Source organism: Microtus pennsylvanicus, chromosome 8 (genome assembly GCF_037038515.1).
Source record: "Microtus pennsylvanicus isolate mMicPen1 chromosome 8, mMicPen1.hap1, whole genome shotgun sequence".
Taxonomy (NCBI): Eukaryota; Metazoa; Chordata; class Mammalia; order Rodentia; family Cricetidae; genus Microtus; species Microtus pennsylvanicus.
Window position 1 is genome coordinate 59,446,841 of NC_134586.1, and position 15,317 is coordinate 59,462,157.

At 45.2% G+C, this 15,317-nt stretch overlaps 1 protein-coding gene across 4 annotated transcripts in view; it reads right to left on the reverse strand.

Moving 5' to 3' along the window:
* Positions 1–9,451, reverse strand: part of Aak1 (AP2 associated kinase 1) — a 145,205-nt gene extending 135,754 nt beyond the window's left edge. For all 4 annotated transcript variants that reach the window (XM_075983586.1, XM_075983585.1, XM_075983584.1 and 1 more), the window contains exons 1-2: positions 9,318–9,451; positions 8,742–9,125 (exon numbers count right to left, since the gene is read on the reverse strand). In XM_075983586.1, the coding sequence (XP_075839701.1) occupies positions 8,742–8,904 (163 nt within the window). In that variant the 5' untranslated portion in view covers positions 8,905–9,125; positions 9,318–9,451. The remainder of the gene's footprint in view (positions 1–8,741; positions 9,126–9,317) is intronic.
* Positions 9,452–15,317: the final 5,866 nt, after the last annotated feature.

Sequence of the window (15,317 nt, forward strand, 5' to 3'; positions counted from 1 at the left end):
ATTCAGCAAGTTTGAGACGCTCTATCTTCTCTTTCAAAGTAGCAGCAAGTACTTTCCATTCTGAGGAATAAAAATGACTGAGGACCACCATTCTAGACTGGCGCTCTTCAAACAGTGTATCCACGACAATCCTCTCAGGTGCAGAAAGGAAAGATAGACCTTTATTTATATTTAATCTCATCACAGAAAATAAGATTTTCAAAAAATGGCAACCCAAAAACTACAGAAAATATTTCAAATCCTCCTCTCAAAGGATTAATATCCAAATTGCAGAGAATTTGTAGGCCTCAACAAATAAGTAAACAAATGATTCAAAAATAGGCAAAGGACTTAAATAAACATTTCTTCAAAAAGATATACAAATAGACAGTAAGCACATGAAAATGCTCAACACCACTAATCATTTGGGAAATGCAAATCAAAACTATGATGAGACATTATTTAATACCCATTAGGCCATCTACCATTGCAAAAAGATAATAAAACTAGGCCTGGTAGCACATGGTGACACAGACCTGTCCTCCCAGTTCTAGAGACTAGGTAATGTTCAATGTCAACTTGGGCTACCCTGTGTCTAAAATAACAATAATATATCTGGACATAGTGGTGCATACCTTTACTTCCAGCTCTGGGAGACAGAGATAGGCAAATCTCTTTGACTTCACCTCTAAGTTTGAGGCCAGCCTGTTCTATATAGTGAGTTCCAGGCCAATAAGAGACCCTGTCTCAAAAACTAAAACTAGGTAATAAATAAAACAAAAATCATAGTAATTAGCCAGGTGGGGTGACACATGCCTGTAAGTCAAGCATGAGGGAGGTTGATGAAATAGGATCAGGAGTAAAGATTATTCTCAACTATACCCAAGGCCAGCCTGGGCTACATGAGACTTCAACTCAAAAAAGAAAAACAAAACGCTGGGGCTGGAGTGATAGCTCAGCAGTTAAGAATGCTTGTCTTGCAGAGGACCAGAGTTTGGTTCCCAGCACCCATGTCAGATGGCTCACAGCTGCCTAATTAACTATTGCTCCAATGGATCTAGTGAACTCTTCTGGATTCCCATGGGCACCCACACACGGCATAGGTTCAAACACAAACACATACATACACATAAATAAAATAAAAATAAATATTTAAGATAAAAACTATCAAAGGAGTTAACTAAGATATTGATAGCATGTAAGGCTGAGAGAACACATGACAATTCCTCAAAGAATTAATAAAAGAATCACCAGAGGCCCAAAAGGATGACTCAGCAGGTAAAGATGCTTGCCACCAAGCCTGGCAACCTGAGTTCAATCCCTGGATACCATGTGGTAGAAAAAGAAGAACTCCCACTTGTTAGCCTCTGACTTCCATATGTGTACTGTGATGCATGCATAACCCCATGCTAAAATAAAAAATATTTTTTAAAAATTCCCATATGCCCCAGTAATTCTGTATATACCCCAAAATAATTCAATGCCGTTTTAGAGAAAATTTTCCACATCCATGTTCATAATACTAGTCACTATAGCTAAAAGGTGGAAGCGATTCACTAGCCTATCAACAAACAAATAAGCAAGTAAATGTAAAATGTATGCACAATAGAATATTATTGAGCCTTAAAAAATAAAGAATAAGCTACAACATGGATGAACCTTGAAGATATTACGCTAAGTGAATAAGCCAGTCACAAAAAGGCAAACAATCTACCACTCCATTGGGGACTTAAAAGTATTTGTTAAAAGTAATAGAGACAGAAAGTGAAATGGAGGCTACCAGAGAGGAGAGGAGAGAAAGGGGGCTAGGCCAGTGGGTACACAATTTCAGTTTTACAAGATGAAAGCACTAAGAAGGAAGATGGAGTGGTGCCTACAATTTATGAAGGCAGCAAACACCATCCAACTGAGCACTCAAATAGTAATGTGGGCAGAATTTTCTAGGTATACTTTTTAAATTTTTTTTTTGTTTTGTTATTTGAGACAGGGTCTGACTGCCTAGAACTCACTTTGTGGACCAGGCTGACCAAAAAACTCACAGAGATCTGCCTGTCTCTGCCTTCCAGTGCTGGGGTCAAAGATGTGAGACAACGTCCAGCCTGCAAGGTGTGTTTTTACCTCAATTCAAAATGGAAGAAAAACAAAGAAAAAGTCCTGGGCACGGTAGTCTAACTCTCTGTGAGTCCAGCACTGAGAAAGTAAGCAGAGTGATCCTAGGTCATCCTGAGCTACTTAACAAGCTCATAGGCAACCTTGACTACAAGAGACTGTCTAAAACAAAAAGGAACCAAACAAAACCCAGAAAAACTAAGATTTTTATCTTTATTAATATTTAATGACTAATGCCTGAAACAGTGCTCCCATTCACTTCCGTGTCTCACACCAAAAGGCTAGTGGTGGCAGCTTTTCACCCATAGTATCTGGGAAATACTATGTTTCATGTGGGTTTGGGTAAGTGGATTTACTAATCACATTGTTTTAAGTGAATTAATAACCCTCATAAAACAAAGAGGCTTAACAAGATTTCTGGAAGGAAACCTTGGATTAAAGACAGTGCAAACAAGAATGGCCTGTCATGCCTCTCTGATATACTTTTCATCGAGTACATCACAAAATGGAACAACCATGGCTTATAAAAATAATTCATCAAAACCTTGCTATCATTTAAAAACTAAATTTACATACACTGCAATGATGATGAATCTCACCTTAAGCATACACCACACTTTCAGATATTAGCAAATAACAAAAGCAGGACATGAGCATGACTCCCACACGAGTCCCACAGATGAGGGGCTGGCATGCTTTAATGTGATAGTGCTATTCTCTCCATAGTTTAGGGACTGCCCACCTACACCTGCACCACCCAACAGGACTTTCTGTGATGAGAAACTAGACTTATATTGGTCTGTCTAAAACTGTAAGCACAAGTCACAGGTGGTTTTCAGTAACTAGCATTTAACTGGTGTGTCTGAAGTATTAAACTGTTACTTTGTTTAATTTTGGATAATTTACACAGCTATCTTTTGAGGCTACTTTAGTTGACAGCACAGGCATAGGCCACAATTAGATTACTACCTCGGTCTCCAAACACACAGCTTTGGCCATGTTAGCCCCTCTGCCTACAATGTTTTCCTGATCTTGTCCATCTGGCAGTAAGTTCTCACTTTTAAAGACATAATTTAAATGTCACTGTTTGGCTTTCCCTGGTTTCTCACCCCACACAAGACAACTACTCTGCCAGGCCTGAAGCCTTCACCCTTTCCCAGGCTCCATCTCAACAGGTATAGCAATTTCTCCCACATCTCGAACTTACAGTCACTGTGAGCTCCTGAAGGCAGACACCTGGCACACTGCATCTACTCAGCAGCACTCACTGGGTAAGCAGGAGGTGAACAAGTTCCATCCCAGGTCACACCAGAGACTATAGCAAGCGCTTGCTACTTCACTGGCTAGACTGCCTCACAAGCAGACTCAGAAGGCACCTGTTCTTCCAAGAGTACCACACAGAGGTGGACGTTAGTCCTAGTCCCTTTTCTAAAGTGTTAACTTTCAAAGACCACAAGCTAAAATACATTTTCAATTGTTTCAATGTTATTAAGTTGCCCACCGACTTGGCTACCAAACCACATACAGTAGAAGCCCCCCACATGTTCTCCCACTTGGAACCCACGTGTTCTCACTGCATCTCTCATCAAACAAGCTTGATTTTGTCAGACAGACCAAAGGAGATCTCTGACCATAGCGACCGCATACTCTGGACTTCATTTCTGAATTCTTAATTTGGCTATATTTAGCAAACCTATAACCGTCATCATGCCCAAAACCAGGAAGACACCATTCACAAACCACCCCCTGAAAATCTGCATTGCCTGTAAAAAACCCAGACTTCCCAGCAGGCAAAGTCATCTGAAGTAGGAAGGATCAAAGTGGTATCTGCATCAAGGGAGGGACTCAGGAGCATCTGACTAATCTCTCGGCTTGGAGCTCAAGGGTCCCCATGAACCATTTCTTCCCTTTCTCTTCTGCTCTAGTCAAACATCTTAGCTGCCCTGTGCACTCTTCTCTAACACTGATAACACGTGCAACACACACACACACACACACACACACACACACCTGCTTCTGCTTGACTTCTTGCCTCTTATGACACTTGAGACATCCTTCTGTGCTTTAGCACAGAGCTAGGGCACAGTAAAGGAGCAAGTACATACTTGTAGCTGTTTAGTAGTTCTTTGAAGAGCACAGAGCCACTGAATAAAGTGAGCAGTAAACACAACAAAATATATACTGGGGAACAAATATACAAGAATCTCATTCTATCCACCTCCAAACACAGACACCCATACTTCCTCTCCTTGAACCTGGAAGGGAAACTTGTACCAAACAGTGACATCACACCGGTCAGTATTCCTGAGACTCATCTTGCATTTCACCACTCCACATTTTTGCGCATGTCATTCCTTCTGGCTAGGAGGCCTTGGGGAACATGGCTGGTACACTTGCTGGGTAGCTGCCACTCCTATTCAAATCACCTTTTTCTCCCTATCATCGCTGAACAACAGGACACTTATTCCAGCATTATTTATTATCTGCTGGTCTCAGTCCATGACCCATCAAGCTTTCTTCTGGAATCTAATGCAGTGCCTGCCACAGAAAAGCACAAATAAATGGCTCACCGGGTGAGTGCACATATGTACTACTGAGACATTTAGAGCTGTGTGCTATATGTGGGCACACAGTTTTCAAGTCTTTCTTCCTTGCTCTGCAGATAGGGGAAATTAGGGAAGCTTCCTGATGGTGATCTCACCAGGCCCAGACCTGGATTCTTTTTGTGCAGGTGAGAACATTCTGTGAGGTCTCCTAGTCTACCTTCTACAGAACTGATACAACTCTGGAATGCTGCCTTGGGCACAGCAAGCATTCAATATTTGCTTACTGTTTAGAGTTTTGATAAAGGCTTTATACAGCCAGGAAGTATGACAAAAGTACTGCTCCTAGGCACTGCGCTAATCTTCCCAACAAGCTCATTCTAGAAGCTTAAGCCAAATCTTCCCTTGTCATCACGTGTCTAAACTCAGCAGGGTTTATCCCTCATTCAGGCACCCTCTAGTACCAAGAAATCACTTGGCCTAGAGATGCCCATATCCCTTTAAATCATGGCGGAGAGGCTCACCTTCCTCCAGACAACCAAGTGCCTGCAGGACTAGTTAGAGAGCCAGTCTAGAAAGACTGCTGCTGGAGATGGCAGTCCAGCATTCTCCTCTTCTCTAGCACCTGATTCTTGAGTCCTAACAGTCCCTTACTGTGAAGCACTCACTAATACCCACACTGGGGAAAAGAAAACTGTGAACAGGATGTGGTGGTGGTGATCAGGTCTGTGTTTGAAAACTCCCACTGTCACCACCGTACACTGCCTGGGCCACTGCTTGGGGAACTGGCTTATAACTCATGATCCTTGAGAAACCAGGCTGGGACTGGCAGACAGGTCAGAGCCTTGAGGACTCAGAGGACTAGGGAAGAGGCACTGCTACCCAAACAATACTGGAAAGGACATCTGATTCAGCCCAAACACAAAAGGGGAGGCTAGCCAGGCTAGTTTCACCCTGCTCTCCACTCACCTTTAACTTAAAATACACTGTTTATATTTAACTATAGCTACCACTTATTGAATTTATCACTTCCAAAGTGATAAATTCTTTATATATACTATCACACTAAATTCTCAATACCACCACAGGGCAGTGAACTCAGACTTTAGCTTACATCAGCATCTCTCTGGAACTTATTAAAGTCCCATACCAACAGTCTACAGAGTGAGGTGTGAGATCTTCATTTCTAATACACTCTCCTATGGAATAGCATGACCTAAGTTGTATAAGTGGGAAAGATAAGAAAGGAAGGAAGGAGGGAGGGAGGGAGGGAGGGAGGGAACAAAGGATTCAGAGGGCCAACAAAAATGTTTCAACCATAAAGACACCTGCCACAAAAGCCTGACAATGTGAGTTCTAGCCCCTGAACCCAGGTACTGATATGAGAGAACTAACATAATAATGTTGCCCTCTGACTTCTCTCTCTCTCTCTCTCTCTCTCTCTCACTCTCTCTCTCTCTCACTCACACACACACACACACACACACACACTCACACACACACCAGTAATAATAATAATAATAAATTAAAAAAAAACAGATCCAGGAAATGGTGAGATGGCTCAAAGGGAAAGGCATCTGCTACCAAGCCTGAAGACCTAAGTCTGGTCCTCAGGATTCATACAGTGGAAGGAAAGAACCAACTCCTGAAAGTTGTCCTCTGACTGCAGCATGCATGCTGTTGCATATGCACACACACACATGCACTGTAAAATTTTTTAAAAACAAAAGCAGATCCAAATATTGAACCTAAATCTGTCTGACTATGCAATCAGTGCTCATACACACACTACTCTACGTGCAAATGTATTTCTTTTCCTCCTACATTGACTGGCAGCTCCCTAAAAGCAGTTATCAGGCTGGGGATGTAGCTCAGGGGCACAGAAGGCCAGCATGATCCACAGCACCTTAAGAAAATTTATCGGCTAATTAAAATAAAGGCAGGCATCATACTTTAGAGTTTAGACCCTTCACCCCCTTCAAAACTTAGTAGTGTCTTTGAACTCAGTAGGTACTACATAAATACTGACTCCTACATATTCGCATACTTCAAAGGCCACACATAATTCAAGCTCAATCATAGACAAAGAATTTGCCAGACCAAATTTTAAATGCTACTCTCACGCACAGCCTCAGCCCATGTTGTCACCATACTGGCTCATTCCATAAAACAGTTCTTGGCTCCCTAACACTAAGGGGCCCTAAGGACAAGATCTGCAGCTATTGCACCCTAGTTTACTTTCATAGTGACACTAATCATATCACCATTTCCCATTTCTTAAAACATCTCTGAAACTCAGGCATCTAGTTTAGCATCACGTCCCCAGAGTCCCAGACACAACCTGCCACATCTTCGGCACTTTGGTAACTGTTGGCTGAACAAATGAATGAATGAATGCACAACTGCAAGCCCTAAGTTCTACTTTTTAAAATATCATAATGCACAATGCACAGCTCTCAGGATGAATTCCAGGCAGCCTAGAAAACAAAGACCAATTTTGTGTTTTCTCTTTCCCATCACTCTTCCAAGACTCAGAGAATAGGCAATGCTTAGGGCAACACATGATGAGACAACACCCTAGCTGGAAAAAAAATGCTCCTGGGTGCTGAGGCCAGCAGAGAGGAGGGAAGAGCTCTGTGGCCCTCATCTGCTCTCTCACACACTCCACCCACTGCAGTCAAGGACTTTGGCTACAGGATAAAAGAGTCAGCTCATATTCCAAGGTACAGATCTGGCAGCAGACACAGAAGCATCTCCCACCCTGCACCAGAGTCCTCAAAGAAGGGTCCAGAAAGGATGGTGACTCAGACCCAGATTAAGTCCAGTTGAAGCAGTACTAAGAATGAAAAAAAGCAGTCATTTCAAAAGGAAATTCATTACCAGATATCTCTTTAAAATTGGGCTCTTTAAGTACGGGCTTCAATCCTATTCTCAGAAACTGGGCCTCACCAAATCCAGTGCTTACACAAACTGAGTCAAACACAGCTTCTCCCTCCCCAGCCGCCCGTCCACCACCCCACAACACTCATCATGACAGGCATTTCCTAGGCCCAGGTAGGGATCCTTGCTTCAGGCTCAGCTTGCAAAAGCCTCCTTTGCAAAGGGACCTCTTAGCTTTCATCCACTTCCCCAGCTAATAAACTATACCCTACCACGACGTTGCCTTCACTGAGGCCTCCCCCACACCCAACCCCTGGCAGTCAGTAACACAACCTACAGTAGGCTGGCCCTATCCAATTAGTTTGAATTGCTTCATGCCAAGAAAATCGCTGCTTTTATTAAAAATAAAAGCACTCTAAGTAGGCAATGAGCTGTGAAAAGTATCAGTCTGGCGTAATGATGAAGGTCGAGGCTAAGGTTAGCAGAGGAACACTCAAAAGACTTCCCTAAAGCCTGGGGCATGAGGACAGATACACAAATGAACACACACCAAGAGAATCGACACAAGGATCTGAACAGCAAGAAAACTAAACCACAGCTACCCTTAAGTCGTTCTCAAATAGAAACTAAAACAGGAGAAAAGAGGCCTAGGCAACTGAGTTCAAAACAATCTCATTCACTTCTTAGGATTTTTATCTTAGCTACATCCTGGGGACCTGATTTCAGGTGGGTGAAGAACCAAAAAATGCATTTCCATCACCAGAAAAATTCTCTTTGGATACTTACTCAGAGAAATGGGAAAGTTGGGTAAAAGAAACCCCTCTCTCTTTTTAAGATCATCCCATCCACACCCTTCGGCCTCCACATCAGAATTTAAAGTTTCAGGGAAATGGCAAGAGCCCACCACCAGGCATTTGATGTCACTTATACTTCACACATACGTTTTCTCATCTGATCCGCATAATTCAGTCAAAGGAGGAGGTTTCTCCGCGCTCCCCCCCTCCCCAACTAAAATAAAAGGCCACTGAGGTAAACAATTTGGGCAATACTGCCCCCAAACCCTGTCAATTCTCAGTCTGAGTTTGAAATCTCTCAAGGACAATGACTCGCAGGGAAAGTGCAGGGGGAAGGGAGGGTCAGTTGGTCAAAACCCATTCATACAACTAGAAACCAGAGTCTTGCCACATCAGCACATGAATTTTATTCACCGCGCACTGGTTTCCAACGTACCTTCCGCCAGCACTTCGTCCACAGTGACCTGCTGCCGCCCGACGCCAAAGACCCTTCCGATGTAGCCACTGCCCAGGCCTGAGCTGCTGCCCCCTCCTCCGCTGGAGCCTGAGCCCAGGCCAGAGCTGCCCTGCTCCCGCCTGGAGTCGAAAAACTTCTTCATCTTTCCGATAGGAAACGCCAAGGCAAAATGCCGATGGTTTCTCGGTTAGTATTTGTTGTAAAGAAAAGAAATCGAAGGATTTCTTCTCGGGTTTCAGCCCGGAGCAGAGCCACGGGAATCCGGCCGTGGGGTGGGGGCTGAGGGACGGCGCCTGCAGGAATACACTGTCAATCGCGCGACGGGTCCCCTCCTCCTCGGAGAGCGATCGTTTAAGTTTAAACCTGCGATGACAGAGGCAGAGAGGATGAATCAGTAACACACTCCAGAGCCCAACTGCCGGGTCCTAGGGGAAGCAAAGGCCGTCATCCAGAGGAAACGCTACGTGCATTTTCTTCGGGAAAGCCCTGGAAACGCACCGGCCCCCAGCCCGGACCCCCGCCCCGGACCCCGAGCCCCGGACCCCAAACACCCACTAGAGGCGGCTCAGCGCTGAGCCCAGCTACCAGCCCCGCGACATGGCCACGGCCGCCGGCCTGCGACGCGGAGGAGGCGGCGCTGCCGCAGAGCCGGGGCCGCTTAGGCGCCCGCCCGCCAGCTGATCCCCGAGCGCCGTGCTGATGCCGCCCCTCCCCCGCGCGCGCGCCCGTCGGCTCCGACCACACACCCGGAAGTGACCTGCCACCGGAAGTGCCTCTCAGGGCAGCGCTACCACTGCTCAGGGCCGCCTCTGGGAAACCAGCTATAGCCACAGACCGAAAGAAGTCGATGTCAAGAAAGGGACCAGAGGAGGGACTCTCGGGACAGAGACACTTGGAAGAGAACGTTGCTATTGCCCGGCCGCTGCGCACCCTGGGAAAGGTAGTTCGGTGAAACCTGGCATCTGGACTACAATACCCAAAATGCCCCGGGAGGGGGCGCACCTTCGGACGCGGTCTCCGAGGCCTGAAGACTGTAGTGGAGTGGTGCAGAAGTGAGGTTTCGAGTATTTAAACATATTCGGTAAAGACACCAGAGACTAGTTTCCCACCTGCATGTCCCACTCTCTGGAGTTATTTTATCTGACACGGCCTCGTTGACCGAGGCACTCTGGGAATTGTGGTTCGCACGGGTCCGGATTGACACCTGAAGGACGCGGCTTAACTGCCTCGCCCCCAGTTGTACTTGGGAGTTTCTCGACGTCACGGGAGCAGAGGTACTGAAGGCAGGGGTGGGGGAAACATGGTGCCAGCAGGGAGCCAAACGGAACCCCGGTGCTGAAGGAAGCAAAGCTGGTGTCTTTCCTCCCCCGACTACGACGAGAACTCCTGGGAAAACCGCGAGTCGGAAAAGGAACTGCCGGAGGCCCAATGCTGGGGCGGGGGGGATCTAGGGACCAGAACACGGTCCACCTCCACCCTAAGGTTGCACCCCCAATCCATGGCTCTCAGTGGACCCAGACCTACTTGGTCCTCACCAGACACATTCATGCGAGAACTTTAGACACACCTACTGCTTTCTCTTCGAGACTCTTTCACTAAAAGATGTAGGGTTTACTTGGTACCGCCTGGGTACAGGGCTGTGTGATTGGCGTCTGTCAAATGCTAAAGATTTGGAAAGGAACTGAGACCTTCTCCGTTCCTAGATTGCCTCATTGGCGAGCCAAATTCTCCTGACCCCTCCCCCAAGAAATACATGGTTTTCTCTTGAGTATGAATTTTTCTCCTCCACCTGCTCGCCCCACTTCTTAATGATGCAACCGCCCTCTTGACTTGCAATTCATTTCTGCTTCAGGCACTTGAGGAAGATCTAGAAGGGTGCCCCCAGGAAAGAAAAAGATGGCTCTTGTCCAATCTGAATATATTGGGCTAGGCTGGGCTGAGGGTGGCTGTTGCGGTTTCTTGTTTCATGTGGTGCCATAGTCATCTAGCTCCCTGGCGGGAGATAGCATCTTTCCTTCTTGTGAGAGCCAGTGTTGCCACTTGAGTTCACACAATCCCTCAGAGTGACACTCAGCACCTGCTGAGCATCCCCTTAACGCAGCCCACGAGGTGTGTTCGCCTCACCTTCCTTAAAAGGCTTGATTTCTGTCTAAAGAAGCTTGGCATGAATCTTAAAATAGATGGGAAATCGTGTTTGGCTTCTAGACCCTCATCTTTCTCGGCACGCATTAACTTTGACTGACTTAAAGGATCAGTTAGTTACTCCATCCATCAGGCATTGTTGCCTTATCAGGTTTTACTCTTCTCCACTTTCCTGGTACAGAGCAGGTTTACACTAATCTCAAGCCTAACTTGAGACCTTCAAAGCTTTCCAATGGCGGTAAGGCAGCTAACATGCGTTTATTAGGTCCATACTTGGGTGATAAACCATTGTTTCCAAAAGGGGGCTGGCAACATTCATTCTTGGGATTGTATTATTTATTTTGTATGTGTGTGTGAGAAGGGGGAGAGAGGGAGACTCACTGGTAGCTTTGGCTGGCCTAGGACTCACTCTGTAGCCTAGGTTGACCTCAAACTCATAAGAGAACTGCCTGTCTCTGCCTCCCAGGTACCTGGCCTTATTTTTTTTTTTATGTATAGCTTGATCACAATCTGAGGGAGAAGGTTTAAAAATAAGCAAATAAAATGACTATGAGACTAGATTTATTACTTTGCATTCTTTTAGAGACTAATATTAACAGCAATTATAACTCCAGTTGTTCTAGTTCTACATAAATTGGATTATTTAACCCTCACAACAATCTATGAAGCAGAGTACTATTATTAAGATCATTTTAAAGATGAACAAATTGTCACACTGATAGTAGCAGCAATGCCAAGATTCAAGCCCAAACAGTTTGGCTTCTGAGCTCAAAGCTAAACTGCTGTGGGATAATGCTCTTGTACCCTTCAAAGATTTGTCCCTTGTTTTGGTTTAATAAAATGCTGATTGGCCAGTAGCCAGGCAGGAAGTATAGATGGGGTGACCAGACTGGGAGAATTCTGGGAAGAGGAAAGTCCCCACTGTGTGTTGCTTTTCTTGGTTAATGAATAAAGAAACTGCCTTGGCCTATTGATAGGGCAGAACTTAGGTAGGAAGGGAAGACAGAACTGAATGCTGGGAGAAGGAAAGAGTCAGAGAGATGATTCAGTCTGCAGTCACCAGCCAGACAGAGAAAACAAGATGAGAATGCCTCACTGAGTAAGGTACCAAGCCATGTGGCTAAACATAGATAAGAATTATGTGTTAATTTAAGTTGTAAGAGCTAGTTAATAATAATCCTGAGCTAATAGGCCAACCAGTTTATAGTTAATATAAGTCTCTGTGTTTTGTTGGGACTGAATGGCAATGGCACCAGGCAAGACAGAAACTTCCATCTACACTCAACTGTCTGCTTAGGAGGAAGAAACTGACTAAAAGACTGAGCATAGGTAGGAATAGATATGGCTCTCCATAGCTCTGATCATAGAACTCTTAGAGCTTGACAACCATCAACCCCAAAAACAGAGCTCACCAGTCCTTGAGAACAAAGTAGTCTCAAATGAGCTGCTGTAATCTGCAAACATACACACTTTCTATAACATATCCCATCATGCCTTGAGTCCCTGTTCAGTTTTTCATCTATGTTGCCACTGCAATCAAGTGCCTCCGAGTCAAGGAATGGCCTTCTGTTTACCTCCTGAGAGACCCAACACAACCTGAGGTGGAAAGATGGACACTCTCTAGATCAGGTGAGTTTGGCATGGGTCTGGGAGACACTGGATATGTTGGATTAAAGGAAACTGACATTTACTATGCAACTATACGTTAGGTACTCTCTAAACACTTAGCCCCGCAGCTTTTTCGAGTCTCACAGTTGTAATGCCTGGAAAACTGATACTGTTGGTTGTATCAAAGTAGATCTGTTACACTATTATCTCCCATTTTGTCTGAATACTGGAGATATGAGAAGTAGCCCATGGGCATGTTTCCCTTCCTAAGTTTGGAGGAAATTGTGTGCCCTGTGGCTTTGCTAAATCAGTCATCGTAGACTCCATTATAGAAATAGTATGATGCGCCTTGTCCTGTTTAGGTGTCTGCTGCTGTGAACAAGCACAGTGGCCACAAGCAGCTTGGGGAGGAAAGGGTTTATCTCAGCTTGCAGCTATCAGGTCACACTCAGTCACTGAAGGTACTCAGGACCGGAAGCTGGAGGCAGGAAAGGAAGCAGAGCCTGGAGGAGCACTGCCTGGTGTCTTGTCCCTTCTCCAATGACTTCTCCTGGACTCTCTTCACTCTAACTTTGCTACTGCTACATGGTGCTAGCCTCGCTTCTCTCCACGACCCCTTCAAATGCATCTGAGACTGCACCTTCATCTGGGGCCTCTCTCCGGGAACTCCAGCCCTTCCCCAGAGTTCCAGGCCTTAGCACTCTCCAGAGCCCCAGCCTGCCTTCAGAAACAATACCACACAGGTGATTCCTATGCTACCAAGTTCAGCTGCCAGTATGAGATGCAACCTCCAGCTCCTCCCTGAAGATTTTATCTCTTATTCACAGCTGATCCTTCAGCCGCATCTGGCCAGTAGGGATCGCCCAGCAAAGCCACAGCAAAGGTCCCATGTACTTCATCTGGCCAGTAGGGATTGCCCAGCAGAGCCCCAGCAAAGGTTCATTCACTTCAGCAGTTCTTTTCTTTGTTTTTTGGGGTTTTTTTTTTTTCTTTTCTTTTTTCCTCAAGACAGGGTTTCTCTGCGTAGCCCTGGCTGTCCTGGAGCTCACACTGTAGACCAGACTGGCTTCCAACTCAGAGCTCCACCTGCATCCCAAGTGCTGGGATTAAAGGCGTGCACCACCACCAACTATAGTTCTTAATTCAAAATATCAAATGGCCCTGATAGAGTCCTTAACAGACTGAAACTTGACAAGCAAGCCTCTATCTTCTGCACTACCCTCAGGTTTGTCGTTTATCCCACAACAGTTCGTTAGGCTCCAAACACTCAATGACTTTCCCAGCCTAAAGTTCCAAAGTCCTTCCACAATCCTCCACAAAACATGGCCATGCCTGTCACAGCAATGCCCCACTATCCTGGTATCAATTTCTGTAGTAGTAATTTTTCTATAGCTGTGATAAAACACCACGACCAAAATCAACATAGGGAAGAAAGGGTTTATTTCATCTGACAGTTTATAGTTCAACGTCCAGGGAAGTCAGGGCAGGAGCCTGGAGGCAGGATCTGATGCAGAAGCCATGGAGAAGTGCAGCCTACTGGGTTGCTCCCATGGCTTACTCAGGACCACCAGCCCAGGGGTCAACACCACCCACAGTGAGCTAAACCCTTGAAGCTACATCAATCATCAAATCAAGAAAATGCACCACAGCCAATTTGGTGGGGACAAAGAGATCCCCTCTTCTGAAACAGCTCCAGTCTGTGGCAGTTGACATAAAAACTCACCAGCACACACATGAAAACAAGACATGACAGGAAAGAGCAACTTTAGAAAACAGAAAAGGACCAACATCAAAGACCCCGGCTAAGTGAGGCATTGTGTTGAGTTTTTTCCTCTTAACCTTAGCAATCGTCTATGACTTCATTTTATCCATGTGCAAGCGGAGGCCAATGAGATTAAGACAGGTCAGTGGTTGCTGCACAAACCCACAAAGGGCAGAACCAGAACCAGACTGACCACAAAACCCACATGGATTCTGTGCTGCTCTCTGCTGTCCCATGCTGTGTTGCCATCTCACAGCCCAGTGGAACTTGTTAGAAATGCGGACTGTTGAGCTCCACCCAGACCTGCAAAGTCAGAGGGCTAGATAGAGAGAGGCAGAAAATTCCAGTGGGTGTTCTGGTTTAAGAACTATGGTTCGGGAGAAACAACTGGTGGAAACCAGTTCAAACTTAAAAACAAACAAACAAAAACCTCTTAAATTGTTTTTATTTTGTCCTCTGACTGGAAAAGAAGCTGTATGTTTACTGGGAAAAGTATAAAAAAGAAAATTGAGATTTCTTATTCAATTTTTTTTACCATCTGTTCTATATACATATAGCCAGCCATACATACATATATATATATATTTGTATGATGTATGTAGGGGGTTTGCGTATTAACATGTTAATAGGTGTACATGCACATATATGGTTCCAAAATTGATGTGGATGCTATCCTCTCCCACGTTCCACTTAACAATTGAGGCATATCTGAACACAAAGCTTGCCATTCTGGTGGCCTGGCTAATCCTGCTCTGAGGATTCCCCATCTGTACCTTCTGCTTGCGGAGATTACAGGTGGGCCACTGCACCCACATAGCATCTACGTATGTTCTGAAGATCTGCACTGCTGTCCTGGAGCATGCAGGGAAAGCACTTTCCCCACTGCGACATCTCCCAAGACCACGTAAACACACTTTCAAGCCATTGTTTTGTATGTAATCTACTGTTTCATATGTGTTATGTACATTTAATTGTGTCTTCCATGTCACTCAGTGTTCTCTGAAAGCTGTACCTTAGTGGAGAGTCAGTCATCATTCTTTCAC